This window comes from Bombus pascuorum, chromosome 11 (assembly GCF_905332965.1).
Source record: "Bombus pascuorum chromosome 11, iyBomPasc1.1, whole genome shotgun sequence".
NCBI lineage: Eukaryota > Metazoa > Arthropoda > Insecta > Hymenoptera > Apidae > Bombus > Bombus pascuorum.
In genome coordinates this window covers 9228683-9251392 of record NC_083498.1, presented here as the reverse complement: position 1 = coordinate 9251392, position 22710 = coordinate 9228683, and the positions used below count along the sequence as shown (strand labels likewise).

Below are 22710 nucleotides of genomic sequence, written 5' to 3'. Positions count from 1 at the left end.
CAAGGCTCGATGTCTTATAAAAAGAAAATCCAGCGAATTCTTATCGAGTAATTAAAATTTTAAATCACCCGGCAATTTATTAGCCGCAACTTGAAAAAGTTACTCGAAGCAACTCTTGATTGGCTGAGAAACAATTTTATTGCTATTTATCGAGCATCGTATCGATCATTCGAGTATCCAGCTACATACATATATACTTGTTTCGTTCAAAAAAGTCATACGTTCACTGTATATTGCGACATTTTTAAAAAAGAAGTCCTTGGGAGTGCAATGATCAAATGTCGCGTAACTTTGCTTGATGGTAGTATTATTCAAGAAAATCTTCCATGGCTCATATAGTATACTAATACTACCGCTTTTTTCTTTCTTTTTCTTTCGGATTTGATTCAAGAATAATTGCGAAGTAAGGTGAAAAAGAATTGAGATAGAATTTTAGCGGCTAGATTTTTACTATATAATATTTTTTAGATTTTACTATTTTATCTAATTTACATGGTGGTCTGTCGCCTAAGTGCCAGGCAACTCTGACAATGAGCCACGTCTAATATTACGTGGCATATTTATTTCGATAGATCATCGAACCAATCCTACAATAGAAATATTTAACAATGCTTGAAAAGTGATATTTGCTTCTTTAGTTCTCCTCGATGCGCGTTTTACTATTTGCATTTTTTGTTTCGCAAAGACATTTCAGAATCGATGGTCGATGTGACGTATCCCAGTAGAATTATCGATAATATATATTCCAGCCTAAGAACGAGTTATGAAAAAGAAAGACAAACGGGAAATTCTCACGCATAGTTCGCACGTTGTATATGTTTGTATACTATGTTAATCTCCGATAATAGTGAGTGTTGTAACACATGTATATCTGTGGAAAAAAAACATGTAAGAGGAGATCAATAAATCAAAAATAACAAATTACATTTCATTGGTGCCGAAACGATTGATCATTTCATTTTCGTTATGTTTATTTTTTCTCATTATCTCCCTGAATGCTCTGCTATCCAATATTACATAACTATAACATTGATGGAACATGTTCTGTTTCATGATTACATTTTTATAGATCAAGCATTGATATGGACGATTACGATACAATGCCAGAGCTGTAGACACAAGAAGTTTAAACGAAGAGTAAAAGTACGAGGTAAAGGCATATCCTCTTCCTAACATTTTTCCGCTTAGTTACTAAGTAATCAACAACTAACGCATTTTTTATATAAAATATAATAATCTAAGAATACTTAAAGAAACTTTGTTTGCGCACGTCTACACTTATGTATATGGACAAAATGTACATTAATGACGTCGGTGAGATTCCTTAACGTAATCCTCCACTTTCGTGTAGTTACAAAAAACATATTACAATTTTGTAATATATATAGAAACGCAATATCCCGCTAGTATACACATATACGCAGCTACTAACTAACTTTATACTACATCAATTTAGAACGAACTAACCCTGTAAAGCTTGCGAAGAAAGATGCCTTTTTCACTATTTAAACGATACAAGGTGGTTTATTTTCCAATTCAATGTCTTTTTTCACATTAATTTTAATCTTTATATCGAGATCAAGATTTATATCTTAATCGAAACAGACAAATGGATGCGAGGACAAAAATCCACACAGTGACCACTAAAAATCCTGAGTATACCTCCAGCTCGTCGAGGTCAGTCCCTTTTTCCATAATCTGCCTTAGTGAATTTCCTGGTATCGTTATAGGCATCGTTAAACTAAGCCATCGAAGAAATTTCGGCATACCCTCGATTGGCCAGATCAATCCTTGAAAATGTCAAAATGTTTTGAATAAGTATGTATTCTATGTATTTTTTCATATTATACACATTAGACGTACACCAATTTTTCTTTGATCTCTCTGACAGATTCCAAACATCTTGCGCTCTTAGTAGTAAATGATACTACAATAAATAAACTTATGTTTAATCACTCACCACAAAGAAGAAGCAATGGATAAAAAGTTCCCGTTGACGCATAATTGGCTACACTATGAGAAGTACATGACACTGATATGAAGAGACCTACAAATGATTTTTTCCCATTAAAATATTTTGTCATAAAGTTTACAATTCAAGTAATACTGAATTTATATTATAATTGAAATTGAAATTATAATTGAATATACAATTGAATTGTAACGTAACCATCGAGAATATTCATTTGCTAACTTTAATTAAGTCGAAAGCTTACCGTATACCATTCCACAAAATCCTTCTAGCATACTCATCACGATGACACCGATCTTCGATCCTTCGCAATACATATCATACTGCTCGAAACCAATATATAACGCAATTCCTACTTGAAATACAATTATTATAGCTTGCGTTATCAAGTGAGCAATCAGAATCTCTACGGTGGTAACACCTATTTTACATGAATATTTATGGATCAATAACAATGTAATTAATCGTTTTACAATTGTGCAATAATTCTATGCGTCTTATATGACAGTTTAATATTATAGACAATGTATTATTTGTCATACATACAGTGAGCTTGTCAAGATATGATTTATTTCACATTTAGTGATTTCATTAGATGCTCAGTGATAGAGCGAACGTAAAATAAAAAAAAGGAACAAAGATAAAGAATGACGTAATCAAATTCGTTTCTCTCATAGTACAAATTTTCCACGTTCAGAATTCATTTCCGTATAAATAAAATTAACACGTTAAACAAAGGAAACAAAAACCAGATATTTGAATTTACCTTGAACTAAGATCCTGTCCCATATGCCAGAATGACGATCGACTATGATTGCACTCGAAGAAATAGATGTTGCCAACACGAATAACATTCTAGAGAAATAAAATTTATACATAAAGATGAAACTATAATTCGTAGGAAAATTGTAATTTGCAACAGAAAAAGTATTACGTTAACAAAAATACTGGTGTGACATATGCTCCAAAGTCCATTTCCTTCTTACCATAAATCGGATCTTCAAACTATAATATTAAAAAATATAGTATCATTCTGGATCATTTTCACAAATATTGATTTGTTTTTTAACATATACACACCTTTATTGGAATATTTGCGTACTTTTTATTAATTCCACATTCCACAACAATTTTCTCAAACTCTTCTATGAACATTTTGTATAGGTATTGCTTTACGAATAAAATAATTTCTCTCCCTACAACATTGAAGGAAAACGTGGATAGATGATCGTTCTAGATCCATTGGGAAACAATTAATTTTACGTCAGTTATATTTTTGTCACATACCTGGAGTATGTAGCTCGACGTCGATCATAGAAGCTGAAATAACATCGTCAGATACAGTGAGCATATTTTCTAACTTCTGTTCCATTCCAAGTGAAAAATTTCTCTGAAAATACATTATTCCAACGGCGTCGCGATTATGCATCAATTTCTCCTTCGCTTCTTCGTAATTATCATAAAATTTCTGAAACAAAAATACGATTAACAATTATCGATTGGTTATTAATCTCTTAAAATAGTCCTTTTCTTAAAAAATATATTTTTCACACACCATCTTCAAAATATCATCGTCCATGCTGGCTATGAACCTACAACTGAGATCGGTGAACTTGCACGTATGCTCTTCGTTGTAGTATGTAACATTGCCTAAATATTTCTGATTATTACAGGCACCAATCTCTTCGTTCACTACGTATATCTTGAGATTTTTTGGGTCTGGACCAATCGTGTGAAAGAACAGCATCATTTCCAACACTGGTAAGACGATTGAAAATAAGAACCCCCTAAGGACAAGCAAAGACATCGTCAACTAAATTTTTCGTACGTAATCTTCATTAATAATCAAATATCTTATAACATTTACCCAGGATGACGCAAAAACTGAAGCGCATTCTTATAAAGCAAAGCCATAATTCTCATCTTCCAGTTACTTTGAAACGTCCTCTGCTGAAACATGATTTTTTTTGTTGTTTCACATTAACAAATAAAATCAAATATTTCTTACATTCAGAAAAAGAGAAATACTTTGTTCTATGATTTATCGATATAATTGAATTTTTTCTGGCGAAAATGGGTGATTAGAAGACCATCAAACACCGCAGCACCGAAACATTATGTAATGTTTGGAAGAACTTGTATGTTTTGATTTATATAGATATAAATAACTCTGAATAAGCTTGAAGGGTTGTATCACCTTCGTGTTTCCGACATCGTACGAATTATGAATCGGATTAATCCCCCCTGAAGTATCAGGGATCGGATTATTTCTTCGTAAATCCTCAGTTTGTTGTTGACTCAAAGCTAAGAAGGCCTCCTCCAGTGAGTCGGTTTGAAATCTCTCCAATAATTCATTCGGTGATGATTCAGCCAACAGCTGGCCATTTCTGAGCAATCCAATCTAAAGAGTATAATAGCGACATTAACATACGATGAAACTTATCTTTTTATAGCAGCCCGCTTTACCTTTCTTGCTAGAACAATGTCATCAAGGCAGTTATTATAAAGTACAATTATACAGGCTGTTACTATTACGAACGCAAACGAATAAAATAGGATTATGAAAATATATGAAAAGAAAATAAAGAAAGTGTCGATAAATAATTGTCGAATATTTATCGCTCGGATACTGGAACTTACCTGAAATGAAAATAGTATTGAAGAATACCTAATCAACATATGTATTGATTCAACTGAAGTAAAAATGATTCGAAAGTTTACGTAAGTGAATTTGTTTTGTAAAATACGTATTTGCTAAGGCTAATACCTGCGCGCATGATCTTTAACTTTTCTTGTTAATATATGCTAGTTTTACTATGTAATCATTGATTTGATAAGATAATTTATGCTTAACTAGTTTATCTATATAGCTGTTCGTCATGATTGAAAGATACGAACGTTTACTTCGTCATTCAATTATGCAATTTACCTTATCAGATTGCTTTGCTTCCTCGATATAATGCGTAGTGATAATCACCGTGACACCTTCTTGCTTTGTAATCTGCACCAAGTAGTTCCAAATACTGTGCAAAAAGTCTCCGTTTATGTTATTGTCCTTACGTTAAGTTTAAAAAAGATGGAAGGAAATGAAAGTATACTTGCTTGTCCCTTAAAACTGGATCTAAACCGACAGTGGGTTCATCGAGGATCAGCAGTTCAGGCTTCTGAAGCAGAGCTGCTGCGAAGGATATTCTTCTTTGCTGGCCACCGCTCATGTTCTTCACCAAACGATCCTTGGGTGGTAGTTGGAGTAAATCCTTTAATTCTATGTATCTTTCTTCTGAAAATAAATTTGAAAATATCTAACAATTTAAATTAAATCCTATACGATTCGATAATGTACAATTCTTTTGCATTCGTAAGGGAAAAATATAAGAGTATAGTACTAAGTCCTTAAATTTACCAATTTCAAATTTTTCCATGCCACTGATTGTTCCAAAAAAGAAAAGCGCGTCTATCACAGAAAATTCGCCGACCAGCGAAACATCTTGCGGCATGTAACCGATACGAGGCCCTGGTATTCCAGAATCTTTGGTTCCCGGCTGGCCACCAAGGACCCAAATATCACCATAATCCAATTTTCGAACGCCAACCACGCAAGAAAGCAAAGTGGTTTTTCCGCATCCACTAGCTCCCAGTAAGCTATATCTGTGTAAAGTAATGTACGTATAATGAGCAAATTGGAAAAATTTTAAAAGATGTTATAACATGAATTCTGTCTAACGTTTTACTCACATACAGCCTTTGGGAACAGTAACATTCACACCATTCAAGATGTATACTTGACCACCATATGTTTTCTTCGCATTCCTGACGATCACTGCATTTTGCCCTGCCATTTTGCAAGGCACCAATTGCAACTAAAAATTGCGACCTATGACATTAATGATAAATACACATATATTCACGAATACATAACAAGAGGAATATTTGAAAAATAATGTATACTTGTGTACAAATCAACAGTGAATTAATAACTAGTAAGATTTATTACCTTTTTATACTTATATCAATATACTTATTAATATGTCTATTAAAATGATTTGAAATCTTCGAAACACGTAATTTATGTGGAATTAATCGAACATGATTCAAAATATTCACCGTTGAGACATCTTAATATAATTCTCCAATCAATTTGAAAAATTCGAAAAATGAATTATTATACATAGGCACAGCAATTGAGATTCTAACATAATTTATTAATTTTATCCGTCTTCCATTCTTAATCCTAATAATAATATTCATTAATAATCCTAATAATAAATTTCGTAAGATACTTTCAAGGACAAGATTGACAAGATAGATTAAAAAAGAGGTAGATAGAGGGCGAATATAGAAAATAATTTGAATACATAATTTGAAGCTGTCTACACTAATTTTGAAACGAATAAATGCAAAATGAGAATTTTTTCGTTATTTAAAGAAACGTATAAATCTGTATTAGAAAAATAATTTCCATTTCAATAATCTTCTCTATTAGTTCTCCATAATAAATTATATTTTATTAACTATTAAATACACATTACAGTATAAAGAATAAATAATCAATCATTTTACGCGTAATTATCAAAGACTAAAATAATTAACGTATTGAATTTGAAAAGCTGTTTATTAATATGCAAATCAGAATACCATTACACAGGAATAAATTAATACGAAGACTGTTTATTTTGATAAAATGTATATCATATTTTATCGATAAATTGCTATATTGAAGTGTTGTAGACAAATAATATTGTATACAGCTTGGAGTACTTATGAAACAATATATATATTAAATAATATTATATATTATATTATATATTACTCAATTATTGAGTTATATAATATATATATATTGAGTTTGATATCAACAAAACTGTTGGCTGTGAATTATCTATCTCGGCAAAGAAACGAGAATAAATAATGAATTCGTATTTTATAATGCAGAATACATGTGAATCAGAGTGCGCTGTTTACTACTTAAGAACAACTTCATAAAAATTAATAACTGGAAAATTTCATCTCATGGACATAATCTCATCTAAAACAAAACAATTTTTTCGCGTATGTTTCACCACGACCCGCGCAGTTTAGCATTCTTACACGATCTCAAGAAATAGAATTAAGAAATGTGCACGCCATATTTCAATAGAAACGTAAAACGTCATTGAAAGTCAAAGTCCTAAAATTAAGAGTATTTATAATAATACAGAAGGAAGAAGAAAGTTCAACAAATGATCCGTTCGTTTAACATCCACGTGAAATGTTTTATTTTCAGCTCTTCGTCTTATAGAAACGTTCTATTCGTACGAATCACCTATATCTAGAAACGAAGAAAAAAGTGTGTATTTTTTTTTTCGTCCTACAAGTACGGCTGCTCCTAGGCAACATATCCAACTGACAGTCTTAAGTAATACAACATTCCGTGGGTCTACATTCACACTGTCGAAACGTTTCATTAAACGGCAGTAAGTATGGCAACTCTTTCACGTGTTCAACAAACTTGGTTCGTTTTAATATTATTTATCTTTCACCGCTGTAAAAGGGCTCCGTGAATCTAGGACTAACGATCACGTAATACCGAATAGATTGCTCTTAAGGAGGAATTCCACCAAGGCCATCGAGGCTTATTCTTCCACTCGAATCAGACATCGTTTCTTCTTATAGTAAATTATCTATTTTTTACGTAATTCTGTATGGTCTCTTCTATTTTCTCGATTCGTGAAATTTCGAATTATTACAAGATTTATTACAAGAAAATTGCGCGAAATTTACACACTTCAATGATTTTCAACTCTTCCGATCGGGGGTCTTACGAAATATCAATTCGCCAAATTCTTCACGCTACGATTAACGTCGCCCCTGAACCTTATAATTAATGAGTGTAATTGCAACTCTATGCTGTTTATTTTTGTAAATTTTTCAAAACGATTCTTCGACGAACTGAATCGATTTCTTCAGAAATGGAATGATTGACCTCGGTAGATTTGGTCTATTTTCTTTCGTTCTCAATGTGCGGATTATTGAAAAAAATTGTTTAACGATAGATGTATAGAAATTAATCTATTAATCCCACGTTTTATCAGGACATCACAACATCGTTTGGAATCTCAATGTTCCAGAGTTCTTTTCTTAAAGCTACATTCATTTTTCCATTTATGAATATCATGTCAACCGAAGAATTCTATTAACTCAGATATCAAATTACTCATTATTTATGAATATTATCTAAGTGACTAATAACTAGTTTTGTAATTTATAGCTTCCGTCTAAAGACATGCATGTTATCGAATGACATACAATAGCATAAGTTTGATGACATCGATACGGTTAAACATCGAGCTACAACAAGTTTCACAAAGGCCGTTGTTTTCGTCATTATGAATTCTGATCGGTTCGCTCACACAGATTAAATATCAATCACCTGGCCCCATCATTCAATATTTATCATTCAACACATCTACCTTTGATATGCGTTATCGTAATCGTGTGACACGAATTCGTAACGGTCGCTCCTTTGATTGTAATTACACGATATTGTATTAGAAATTGGGGGAATTTTTAAATATAGTCTACTTTGAATGTTCATTGGAAAATTCATAACATATTTAAAATTAGATATTATTTCTTTTATCGTACGATGGTTTAGCAGCACTTTCACATTTAGATTCTGTCGAAGAACACCTAATCCAGGTTATATCATATTATGGATTTTCTATATAAGATGAAGAGAAAATTTGTTATTTGTTATTAATGAAAGTTAGAATTTTAAAAAGTGGGCCATTCGTCTAACAGAAGATATCAAAAATATAGAAAAGCATAGTTAGCTACGCTCTAGCGATTTCAGTAACTTGATTAGACAACTAAACGAGGTAATTGAAAATCAATGTGTGAAAAATGTTTAGTATGTAATAATGAAAGATTCGACGACATCAGTATCGACACAAGATCAGTATCGTTTGTAAAGTATCAAATTTTCAGTGAACCCATAGCTAATATTTTTTGTTAACTCGATTATGCAAACTTGATTTATGTAAATAAAGATATACTATCTTATTAAGAAAACAAGATTATAACTGCGAAAAGAGACACGTGCCAAAATCTTTCAAACGTCATCGAGCTATCGACATTCACAGTTTCGACAAGTTCTAAGAGACACGGATATATATTTTTGAGCGTCGTATTCTAAGAGACGGGAATGTTACAGTTTTGAGTTTTCGGACTTGCAAGTGCTCCGATATCGTTAGTGATTTTGCTACACTTTTGTTTCTTATAAATATGTTTCACATCAAACCGCTCAAGTATCTCTAAAAATATAAATGATACGTAAGAAATGTTTCGCGAGAAAATTGAATAGCACGGAGAAGAATTCTCTTGTATATTTGTCCTTGCAGTGATTTTGAAACCTTCTGATATTATAATTTTTAAATCATTTATTACAGATTTTCGTAACTGATACTCAGACGACGTTTTCAAAACACTACGAACTCGTGTCTTCCGCTATCGTTTGTAAATTTTGGAATTTAACAGCAATACACGATACCGTCTGATTATTCGATTGCTCGAAATCCGCTGATTGTTTTAAAGATATCAAGGCAATGCCATACCGGTAGTAGCATTATAAAAAATCACATCGAATTTTAAAGTTCATAGATCGATGAACTATTATAAGAAAATGTATAGTACTTTTATATTATATAAATAATCTATTCTAAGAACATGTAATGAAAAATGGAGACATCCATAAACATATTTTACTATGTATTTCACTACAGATTTCAAGGATATCGCAAAATCGAGTACAGAAACCGCCTCGGTATCGTACAACTTTTGCCCTATATATATTCACATACACATATAAAATATATTTTATAAGTTTGTAACTCTATATGTATTTCGTTTATAATCGCTACATAGTATATGCGTTTTAAACATTCACGCGCTATTCCTGTAATTATCATAAATATAAAAATACGTTTTACATAGAAATCGCGTGGGATGGAAAAAATACATGTTGGAACGACTTGTGAAGATCACATTTGAATTTTTAATTTTAGAAACCTACGTTTTTTGCCGTATGTTTATTCTAATCTATATCTAGATCTTTTCAAAATGTTAATCTATATGTGTAACTTATATATACCTTTTTAGAAATAGTAGTTCTTAAGATCAATATGCCGCAGGTATTAGTGTTACCCAATGTACAGTACAAGAATGTTGCCCGGTCGAGCTTTATACACCAAAGTGGCTTTAAAAGAAACCGATTTTTGCGTGCGTGTGTTTCGAGAAAATGCATTTAGTTTTAGGCAATTAGAATGACATTAGTAAAACCTTTGCCCGCTTGGCGATAAGACAAATATCCGTAGCCTAGAAGTAATAGAAATTCAACTTTCTTTTCAATAGCAAATGATGTAATGAACATTCGTTAATTCCTATTTCTAACGTGAGATTAACCAATTATAAGTTAATTATAAAATTCTTTCCTTTGCTCCAGTTACGAGATTGCAATAATACATAAATACCGATGACACTGTGCAATCGTATGGCATCTAATAAACAGAATCGAATCGACGTTGTTCAAGTTAATAGTTTTCATCAATAAAAGTAACACGGTTTAGCCTTTGAATATCCTTTTTGAGGTATACATTCGAGGGTAACGCTGATGTCGATGGCACGTCAACTTTAAGAAGTCATTTCTCTAAAATTGTAAATTACACATGTACATAATTAAATGTAAATTACGTGCTTAATTAGCTAGTGTTTCGAGAAGATCTCGATATTAGTTAGAAAAATGTACAATAAAATTACATTCGACAATTGAAAAGTGATGTTCACAGATCACTCGAACGTTATGTCAAGATCGAACAATCATCCTCGCGATGATCTCATCCCTCTCGATGACAAACAACTTTTATCGAGGAAAACTTCTCTCCATTTTTGGTAGTTACGAAAATAATCCTGTCCAAACGTTTAAAACGAAAATACTGTTATATCGTGAGGTATTATCGTTTTGCCAGACTTGACATTTCGTTTCAGGATTTGAAATCATAGTCTCAAAAAAATAAAGTGTGTCTAATTGATTTTATATGTAAATTTTGTTTTCATGCGGCTGATCTCGATCCTTGTGATTCAAGGCTATTATCAGAATAAATAAAATTTGTTTTCTAAATAAATGTATACGGATGTAACGACCAGGTTCTGAATCCTGTGGGATTGAAAATAACACGACGTAACAACCCATGGACACCATAGTCGCTAGAATCATCTTGTGTTTTATAATTATAGAAACAGGTTTTAGTGACAGGTCTCGAGGAATTCGGAATTCTTATCTCAATAAATAAACCGCTATAATTTAATCCAGAAACCAGATATACCAGCAGCCTAAAACTACGCCGATACTCGAGAGAAATAGAATTTATCGAAGAGAGAGCAAAATGTTCTTCATCATATATTCCATATTTTTTTCTTGTTTTCTACTTATCGTCACCTCAGTCTATAAAACGTAGAATCATTGATATTAAAAACTAGAAAATTCTCAATGTGACGCAAATCTTCATGCGTATCATTAGATTCTCTTCACGTAACATTAATCGATTAATCTTGTCCATATCTCGACCGTGAACGTTCTCCGGAAGTAATCTCGATTTCTAAGTACGAAAGAAATAATCCCCTTTCTACTTCCTCGACGCATGTCCGTAAAAGAAGAGCATAATGCGGTTGCAATTTCTTCGGTGGCGAATCGATTTAGGAAAGAGGGAAACTTGCACGTTGGACGAACCGTTCGTTCGATGATAACGCGAGACGTTTACACCTCCGTGTACTTTCTCACATCTCTGTTTAATTCCTTTCTCAAGCGGCGATCTAACGTGTGATTCGTAAACACTTTCACCGTGTTTGCCCGTGAAATATTTTAATTAATTTCAAAGTCTTATCTCGATGAACACCGGATGAGGATATAATCGTTTCTCGATAACGAGCATCATATATAAAGTGAAATGGAGATATTTTTTAATAGAATATATTGCTATAATAAAGTGACTGAAGAAATCGTATTCAGATTTCAAATGAAGTTATCTTCACGGAGGGACAAATTAACAAGAATAGGTGGACCCAAATCGTCGATCATCGTATGGTTTATTGCATTTTTCACGTTAAACTGAACTAAAAGTGGGGAAACTAAATAAGTCCGGAACTAAAGGAAAAGGTGACACACGGCGGAATAAATTGCCGCCACTTTTTGAACACCACCTGTTGATTTATACCGGTAACACAATAATAAGTAAGAGGCCGCTTGGCATGCGATCGATCTTTTGTTACTGTTTGTATTTCGTATAAAATAGAAAAATATTACAAAATACATAATTCTACGAATAATACGAAATTCTATACATAAAAATATTAATAAAAGACGCTATCGATAATCGACTGAGAAGCTAGGTCTATTTCTTGCAACAAAACAAGAAGACTATCAGAGAGTTTCGAATAGGAATTTTCGCGATTCCAAGAATTGGATCGCAACTCGAGGTATCGAGAAAAAGTCGAATTGTCCGAAATTATTCGATCTTAAAAGTCCAACTTCCGTTGAACACTGTCACTAAAATCATCACCTTTTCGTTTCTTCGCGATACGAAACACATCCACTATGAAAGAACGAACCATTGAGATTCCTCGCTTCTATACTGAATATCCTCTTAATTTAGATTCCTCCCTCTCCCTAATTATTGTAATTTCCTCCAACGACTCGTGATATCGATGAAAATCGAATCTTTAAACATTGTTTCGTTCCTTCACTTACATTCGAACCGCTCCGAACTTTCAAGAGTCGGGATTGCATCAGGAATGCATCGGGAATGCATCGGAAAGTACGAACACGATTAACGAGAAGTACTGAAGAACTATCCTAAGGTTATACCTTTCCCCACGGCCATGCTTTGCAAGCGTAACTGGCTGACGCGTGATAGAACTACATCTAAGAGTACATAGAAGGTATCTTTATAACGGTAGATCATCCGTATATAGGTGTAATACGTATCTGAATAGGTTGGATGTTGGTGTGCGTGAAACTAGTCCTGGTCTGAGGATCGGATTATGCGAAGGTGGGCCATTGCTCGTGAACTACAATGGAATAGTCATCGCTCTTTATATTTGCTTAAGGATAATATTATATGTATCGTGCTCGATCGCTTTCTAAATTTGTTATGCTATATTATGTTACGTCTTACTAAAGTTGGGCTAATTGAATTCTTGTACGTTATACAGAGTGATCGACGCAACTGTTTCACGTTATAACTCCGTTACCAGTGCAGTTACGGGAAAGTGTCAAAAGAGATGTTTAAGGTGAATAGTTCAAGGAGTACCACATCCGTAGGAGCATGTTTCTTCCTTTAGAAATGCAATGAACGCATGTGCAATCGGCAGTCGCGTTACTTTTGTAAATGGAAACGCATACTACGAGAAGGGGCTTTGAGTAAATCCAAAGGTAATAAAATACAGAGTGAAAATTAATTAATAAGATTTAAACGAAGTAAGAACTTGAAGAACTGACTGATTACCGAAATATTTTAATTACAATTCTGTCAAATTTATCACGTATAAGATAAAGGAAAGTCTAATGGTTTTGTCATAGAATGATAAGAGGAATCTATCTATGTAAAGCAGAGTATGCATTTCCATTTAAAAAAATAGTGCAATTGTTGATTGCACATGTACCATTACACTTTCAAAAGAAAAGAAATGTGTAATAGTTACTCTTTGAATCATTCATTTTTCTCCTTTGATATCTTTTTGTAACTGCATTGGTAAAAGAGAATAAGACGAAACAGTAGCATGTATACTATGAATAATTTTGAAAAAACTTATTTATATATTAAAATATTATCATTTATAGAAAAAAGTATTTATTTCTAATATTCTAAGTAAGTATTTATTTGGGTCTTTATATATGCAAAAAATAGTTCATCGCTATAAACATTACATTTATATCTCTCTAATAAATTTGTCAAAAATAATATTCTAGTCTTACTGAATTTTTAAAATTAATTTCCTCGAAGATGCTAAACATAATCGGAAACATAATATATGCAGTATGATTTATTTAAATCTCAAACATGGCAAATATTTATATTATATGCATACTTGATTCTATGCATACTTTGCATTAATCACTGCGCAAATTAGTTTACAACTTCAAGATGTTAATTTACATTCCGCATTCATATAACACACGTAGATATCTCAAACACTTTTTAATTCGATATTCAATAATTATGAAGATTAATTATTCTAATGAATCTTTAGAATGAATCCAAGAATTTAAATAACAATTTCAAATAGCTTTTTAGCCTCCTATACATAGTCAAGATACACAGCATAAAAGTGTCAGCAGTCAGCATGTATGTGACACGCACGTCTGTGCACAAATATGTAATTGAATTAATGCAACGTATCCGTCAGCAACAGTAAATATGCAATTTTATTTTATTTAATAAATTGAGCGTTTAATATTCTATCATTCATATTTAATTTTTTTATATGTAACAGTATTTTATACATATTTAATCTGTTGTCAAGATTCCTATATAAAAATTAATACAATAAAAAAATATATATTCGTATTTATAAATATAAATATATATAATAGAAAAAACTAATAAAAATCAATAAATATGCAATTTTATTTTATTCAATAAATTGAGCGTTTAATATTATATCATTCATATTTAACTTTTTTTATATGTAACAGTATTTTATACATATTTAATCTCTTGTCAAGATTCCTATGTAAAAATTAATACAATAAAAAAATATATATTCGTATTTATAAATATAAATGTATATAATAGAAAAAACTAATAAAAATCAGTAAATACAAATTCCATGTAAAACCTTTTCCATGCACGTTCCTAGATCTTTACTATTAGATCGAACGATACAGAAGACGAAGAGCTGAATAGAGCAAAAATACATTCATATGTAAAGACATTAATGAATATATATAGAGAACCATCAAAAAAATATTAACAAAAGACAATGACATGCCCAATAATAATATTCAGAACGTTTATGTAACCACGACGAAGGATAGTAATTTATTCATTTTTCATATGTAATTCGATAGCAATCTTGACAAACAGCAAAAATGAAATAGTATTAATTTGAGTAATTACGGCAGTATATGGTTTGCGGATAATTATTACATTCCCTTGTCATAAGCGAACATCATAAAATGAATATGAGCTTCGAATTGTCTTTGAAAACAATCTAAAGATCCTGTTTAGAGAGCAAAGAGAATGAATCGGTCAAGATGTGTCAATTGAAATGACATTATTTGTTGATATTGTATAATGTTACTATGTTGTAATACGTTATATACTTAATAAAATTAAAATAACAGGAGAAATAATATACGAGTTGTATAACAATGAAAATTATCGTAAAACTGATTTAACAATTCATTAGCGATATAATTTACAACAAATTGCAAAAATTTCAGAATGCAAAAACATAAAAGATAAATTGTAAAATACAGATGAAATAGTTTCGTCAATCGCAAGAATTTAGCATTTTTATATTGTAGAGTAGAGACTAAACTTCATGCAAAGTTTAAAAATTCATGAAAATACATTTTTTGACATTTAAATGACTGTCGAAATGCTTAAATATACAAGCAAACGCTGGTTTTTTTTCTCTCCCGTGGCATATTTCATTATATCGTTGTTTTTAATATCTCTGATATAAATTTGACACCTCAAATATTTGTCAAAAAATCACTGATGACAATTTAATAAGAACAATATCTTTAATTTAATTTATCTTTATTTAATCAAAAAATTCAATCCAGGAATTTGCGCAGCACTGTAATGATAAATCCAGGACGAATCCATGCAAACTGTGATAATATCGTACAATTTTCCGTATAATCGCAGTGTGATTGAACTCGTTCGCTGCTAACTTAGAACCTGGTTCTCGAGTGAACGTATATCATTCTTAGTGACAATTGGAGCGCGTATAAGTTTCCACAGGGTGTTCGTCAAATCGATATATTCGTCACCGATTGACCTTTCGATTTTTCAGAAACGAGACACGTGTTCAAGTCTTTCCCGTTGCGAAGAAAATGTTATAGAATACGAGTTTTCAGTAAACATTATCGCTATAGATTTATTCGCAGATACACGATTTCATAAATTACATTTTATGAATTATATCTGTAACTAAGAAAATGGTATCGGGTTTGTTTCAAGCAGAAAACGCTATAACTTATGGTTAATAGGTATTTTGTAAATTTTTGTATCTTTCTGATTTATCGATAAAGTTAAGTGTTACAATGAACACAGTTGCAAAATACCTGTCTGATAAGATATTGCTGTACTTTCACTCAACATTATTTTAGAAAAAACATCTAATAAGCTTGTTTTTATTATCTCTTGCAAAATTATTATATTTACTAATTTATAGTTGGACATTTATAATCCTAAAACATGTGAACATTTAAAACCAATTAGAAATAATCAATCAATTATATCATATTTCGTAGTTAAAATAATAATGTCATATTAACCGGTATCATTTCTTAAATTACTTTGAACAGAATTATTTTAGTTAAAAAAAAATATTGCAAACCTTGAAACATGGTAATTTATTACCAAGTTGTAAATTTATTTAAAAGAATTCCGATATGAACTCTTTGAAGAGATTTTGCATTTGACCATTGAAATTATCAACAGGAAATAAAAATTCATTAGCAATAACGACATTGCAAGATCATACCTGATAACAAAAAAGTTGAATGATCATAATAATGATGCTCTTAGCAAGACACGACTAAGGTGAAGGTTACGTAAAATGATTTTTCATATGGTAATAACTACAGTATAAATAATAATGGTGATACGCGGTTAAATGACAAATATTTTATATCTTTTATATATATTTCTATATTTTAGGCTATAACTAAAATATTTTATTAATACAGATTTAGTTCTATGTTCTGTTTATCTTCTGCACTGATTTTGTAAAATACTCTTTTATATAATATCTGTCTACGTTGACGAGGAATTATAGAGAAAGTGAATAACTCACTTTTCCCTTTTATTTTGTTGGAACGTCATTATCTTTTGTTATAAGATGATTTTGTTCTGAATAACGTGAACAGTTTCTTAAATCCAACCCGCCTTGTCTCAATCTTATTTACTTCTAAGTTTCATTCCTACGATACACGTGATGTATGAAGAAACATGTTCTATCGAAAAATTAATTTGGGGTTTGAATATATTCATATTCAAGTACAAATACCAAATACTCCAAAGCAATGTCAATTGCTCTTACAGTAACGACCGTTATGTTAATTAAATCTGAGATCATTTGTTACGAAGAAAAAGACATTTAAGATAGCAATTTCAAGCTTAGATCAATCTTAACCGACACGTGGAATCTTTTTATTTGTACAAACTTGAGTAATGACACAAAATTTTTTTACAAGATTGACACTTGATAAAAATTAGCATACATGAAAAACTTATTTACCATAAACGGTATCTACGTATATTCGTCTAAATGAATCTCTTCTGTATCTGACAACGATCTAATACGAAATTTGACTATGACAGCTCTGATCTATCGCATCTCTTCCATTCCACAAGATCCTATATATATATATATATATATGAAGACAACCTAATTTTTCCATGAATCTGAATTATAATTACAGGGAATTTTTTAAATTCAAATTACAAAAAAGTGCGTGTAACCTGGATAATTAGTAACCGACATCAGTTGATGGTTTTATTTTCAGATTGAAATTGTACGATGCAACGCGGCATAGTCATAGAATCCATGTGGCCAATAGGCAACGAAAATAGGCGAATGTAGAAAGTAAATTCGCGACGGAGAAATTCGCGTCGAAAGGATTGATCGGGCAGCATCACTGGCTACCAACGACTGATCGCTTTTCGAGCATATTCCGGTTAATTTTTGCGTGAGGTGTAAATGATCGGATGAAGATATACACGTGTCGTACATTGTTAATTATGTATGCACATAAATGCCTAGTTAGGTAACTATCTCGTATCAAAGTTTATACATTGAAATGTCTTAGCGTTCGTTGTTCGACTGGATTGAATCTGCATGCAGAAGTGATTAATTTTATTGTTATTCTTGGAAATTTATATCGTTACTTATTACATTTTTCCTAAATTGATCCATCTGCTATATCTATGTTCATTACATTATCGCAGTTTGTATATTAATTTATCGTTTACGTTGTTGCATGTAAGATATCATTACGATAGCTATGATTGGGAAAACCATGGTTAGGATATTTTAAAGAAATAATCGTTAAATTAATAATAAGGCGAAAGTTGATTTTAATATTCGGGACGTCAAAAACGGGGGAGAAAAAATTCCATTACGTAGCATTTTCTTTCATAAAAAGAGAGAAAACGTGAGAAATAAAGGATTCCTGTTGTGAGATTTTTCAACTTGAGGTTGAAACCAGTGATGTGATAACTTTCGATTCGAGTGCCTCAACAAATGAAGCGATTCCGAATAGAGAAGAAGGAATACACGGTTTCGTACTCTCGCTTTCTTTTGTCGTCACGTTCGAAATAAGTAAAATAAACATTATACAATAGTTGAATAGCTCTGTTTCGAGCATGCAACGCAAATATTTCTTGGTTCGTCGAGATCTTTTGACCCTCGTTTCAACGTGCTCTTACCCCTCTTGTATGTATCATATTAATTAACTCATCAACTTGGCGATAAATCGTACAGCTACCACTTACGAGTGATAGTCACGATCTCTTCGTTTGTCCCCTCCTAGTTCTTATTGGCATGGAATTTCTCTGTAAAAATTAGTGTTCCATTAAATAGAAATTTGCAAATTTCCTTATCAAACGAATAAAATTAAAATCTGGAAATTTATTTCAACAAAAAAATTCCCAGCTTTGCACAGATGAATTTAATGTCACAAAACTTTTATTTCATTCGTTCGTCTACGTTTTACAGGATTATGTAAATCTGTTTGCAGATTGTTGAAAATGTTATGATACAGGAGAGCTTCGTTCATTCGAAGTAATATGCAGACAAAACTGTTCGAACAAAGAAATTTTCGGATAACAATCGTTTTTCTGATATGAAATATCATTCGTTCAAGTACACGTTCGGATTGATGGACAGATTCTTGAAATATTTACAGATCCTATATCTTCTTGGATACAAGTTCGCATAATATTTGCAACATAGTTAACTGTATAGAGTTGTATTCTTTCGTACTTTGAACCGTCAATGTACATTTCCGAATGCGTCGGCACGAGAAGACTCCTCTCCGTTTCTACTTTCGTTTCCTGTTTTCATTCTAATAAAATTGTTTCTATTGTCGAGCACCCGAGCAATCTACATGCTTTAGACAATTTTTAATAACATATTTTTGTGTCTTTATGTCTGCGAACGTAATTTTTCCAGTTTCCTGTATCTTTGTTAATTCTGCACTTACGCCGCTTTCGAGCTTTTTTAATTACATATAATATATTATAAATAAATAAATAATAAAATTCACTCGTTCAAAGAGAGCAAAGAACACTTTGTATAAGGTAAGAAATGTACTTACAACGTATGTACATATTTGAAATGGAGAAAAGCATTTACTAATAGGAAATTCAGATAATGAAACGTTCGGACATTGTGGTATTTCGATGTTGAAATAACGGTACGATAATTGTATCAAGGTTTCTTCAGATAAGCGCTCTGTTGTATTTTAAATATATTTCCTGTATTTACAAAATATACCATTGTATAAATATATATAATTATAAACATTCCGACCGAGTCATTCGTTAACTTTGTTATGCAGCTCTATTCTTTTCCGTTGTACCGTATCATTTGGGATTTAATGTATCAATGTATCAAATGTATCAAAAAATTGCAATAACACAAAATTGCGGTTTCCTTGGGAAAAATCTTGCAAAGTGCAACATAAGTGTGAATTATACCTATACGTGCATTAAGTATTCTCTTCCTTGCTTGTTTCACAAATTACGACCCTATCTTGAAACCTGTCAAAACTGTATAATCAAATGGACCACTATTTTACTATTAAATTCCATGGTACCGAGATTTCTGATTTCCTATCATAAATGTCGTGAATTAGACAGTTAACTAGCTACCGCCTTACTTTATTCTTCTGTTACGCAACATTTACTAGCGGGTCCTTAAGATATCCATCGCTGTCCAACCTTTACATTGTGTTATGAAAGGAACAGCGAATCAGGAAAATAAAGAAATCAGCAAACATTGTAACGATGTTACTTTGTTATATAATAGCATGTTAATTCTCAAAATATACTGGCAACAATGTTTGGCGCTTAAATTAGACGATAATTTTGCCAAAGTTTTTCAAATCTGTTTCAGTGTGTATTTATAAGACAGGCATTGTCCTATTCAAAAATTAATTTCAACTAAATTTAAGAATGAATTTCTTATTTTTTTTTTTTCTTTTGGAAACTTCGATTTTCATTGCATTTTTCATTAGAAAACAGTATGAAATTAATTAATCTGCAACTTTTCATGTGTTTTTATTAAGCTACATAAATTTTTTCACTTTAATTTGTAGAGAAATAGAATTTAAACGCGATGTTCACCGAACAAGTTTTCGCAACTGCTTAGCACAATTAAAAGGAAAGTATTGGTCCGATCAATTTGAAATTTTAATTATATGTCAATAAAGAGTGCTTTCATCGTTTAACGTGAAAGCAGACTAATAGTTTTTTCTTTTTAGGTTAATATTATGTCCACAGAATTTCGCCATGTATCCTAGTTCACGAGCAGTCCAAACTATATTTTTTACTAAATTTTTTGTAATAAAAGTGCCAAAAGATCGATACCTTTTATTTAAAAAAAAAAAAAAAAAAAGGAAATGCCTATCTAATAAGCTATACTTGCTACGAATAATTGACTTCGGTAACTTTTGTTTCGCTACACAGAGTGCAGAGAATTTTTTTACAAAACTTACCTTAATTTCAACGATTTTAAAGATACGACAATGAAATTGAAAGAACATGTATAGGAAAAAGGATTTGACGGAAAAAAGATTCGTAAAACGAATTTTCTTCATCCTAGTGCGTCTAACATGCGTCTTAAAAGAATTGTCAATGGGAACAAGCAATCGCTACAAGTATAGCCTTCTCTTCTAAAAACTATAGTCATTACAACTGCGAATTGATTATACAATTACCATGACCTATTATCATTCGATGGGGCTCGTTTCATGCAATTTTCAAGTATTTTCTTTGCATCGATAAATACCAAGTTTAATTAAAATGAAATTAGGTGCATTTTTGATTACCTCCAATTTATTTTCAATCGAAAATTTAATTTTTCATTAAACGCGATTCTATACCTCTTATTAAAAGATTTTAATTCTATGATTTTGACACTACTACTTGAAAATATACTAATTTTCGTAATTAATTAATTACAGAGAACTACATAACTACGAAAACTATGAAACTTGAAACAAATATGTCGACCTTGTACAATGTCAATTTACCCATTTTCTTATTTCCATGAAGAATTTACTATATACATAGTCATTAAGAATTTGATACATTCTTTAGATAGGAAACCGATTTCGATGGACTCAACAATTAATATCCATACAATATCGGAAAAACAAAAGGGACAGTTCCATAAAATAAATTCCTCTAATGTCAGCTTTTCGATAATATGTAGTTTCGATTAACGTACGAATAGTAACGACAGTAATAATACATGTAATATATCTGATCACCGTCTAATTATCATTACAATCTCCACATAATTATTTCACTTTCTAACAACAATCGTATTTTCTCATGACAATTAAGTATTATTTGGCCAAACGTTGTTACAAAACTATAGCAGTCATTCCTCGTGTACGAAAAATGAGAAAGATCATAATAAAAGACAACGATATGTAATTGCATAATTTTCCCGTTATTCTTCCTCTGTTCGTGCTATCTACGAAAAGTGAATTCATTGACATTCCATGGTAATAAGCCGAACTTCCGGTTCACTTACCTCGCTGCGAATAGTCCTTCGATTCTTGAAAGTAAAAAGGTAAACACAATCGAACACTTCTTAAACGTCAATGTCCGTGCTGCGAGTTGATCGATCCTTTCGATATTTCCGATAATCGCGACCCAACGTAGTGCACTAGTTCACACGGAAACACGATCGTCGAATTACTTGAAAGAATGTATCGCAAAAATAGATATAAACACGGTAAAACTCGCACGTGTATCTCTTTTTTTACTATGTTATCTATCGAATGTTTCTCGTTGTGTGTTCAACTTTCTCGAGTTTCTTCACTGAACACTTTTCTCTTTGCACCACGAATCTAACCTTTTCTCTCGAGTTACGGGTAATGCCGGTAATTTTGCGCGCGAATCAAAACCGTGAAAATATATATATAAGTACATGTATAAGTTAGAATATATCGACGGTTCTTAAGAGGTATCGTTAGTACAATTGTTCGTTATGAAGTGCCGATTGGAAATTGCTAATGACCGATTATTGAATACCTAATGGTCTCGCGGGTGTATGTGTCATGACAGTATTAACAGAGAGTTAAGACACATTTCCGTGTAAGCCAAATCCTTCCCAACGTCCGATCGTCACACCGTCGACCACCTGACTGCCGCTGAAGACTGTTCCCTTTAGGAAATCAAGATCAAACCTAAGTTAACCTGATGAAGGTGGGGGTTTCATGAATCGGTAAGCGG

At 31.7% G+C, this 22710-nt stretch overlaps 1 protein-coding gene and 1 long non-coding RNA gene across 3 annotated transcripts; one reads left to right on the top strand and one right to left on the bottom strand.

The window, feature by feature from the left end:
* Window positions 1–921: 921 nt before the first annotated feature.
* On the bottom strand, window positions 922–22639 carry LOC132912278 (ABC transporter G family member 20-like). Of its 2 annotated transcripts, XM_060969626.1 has the most exons (15): window positions 22007–22639; window positions 5708–5846; window positions 5376–5620; window positions 5075–5252; window positions 4902–4995; window positions 4170–4373; window positions 3840–3922; window positions 3528–3759; window positions 3260–3440; window positions 3053–3168; window positions 2907–2977; window positions 2739–2827; window positions 2217–2393; window positions 1961–2047; window positions 922–1790 (listed from the first exon to the last, which is right to left on the bottom strand). In XM_060969626.1, exons 2-15 carry the CDS (start codon window positions 5809–5811, stop codon window positions 1579–1581), a joined length of 2073 nt encoding a protein of 690 aa, XP_060825609.1. In that variant the 5' UTR covers window positions 5812–5846; window positions 22007–22639; the 3' UTR covers window positions 922–1578. The 2 variants fall into 2 exon arrangements, with proteins under 2 accessions (XP_060825609.1, XP_060825608.1); XM_060969625.1 differs by lacking the exons at window positions 4902–4995; window positions 5075–5252; window positions 5376–5620; window positions 5708–5846; window positions 22007–22639 and adding an exon at window positions 4439–4666.
* Window positions 1686–2038, top strand: LOC132912344 (uncharacterized). Its single transcript, XR_009659184.1, has 2 exons — window positions 1686–1818; window positions 1892–2038. It is a non-coding gene; the product is annotated as an uncharacterized LOC132912344 (long non-coding RNA).
* Window positions 22640–22710: the final 71 nt, after the last annotated feature.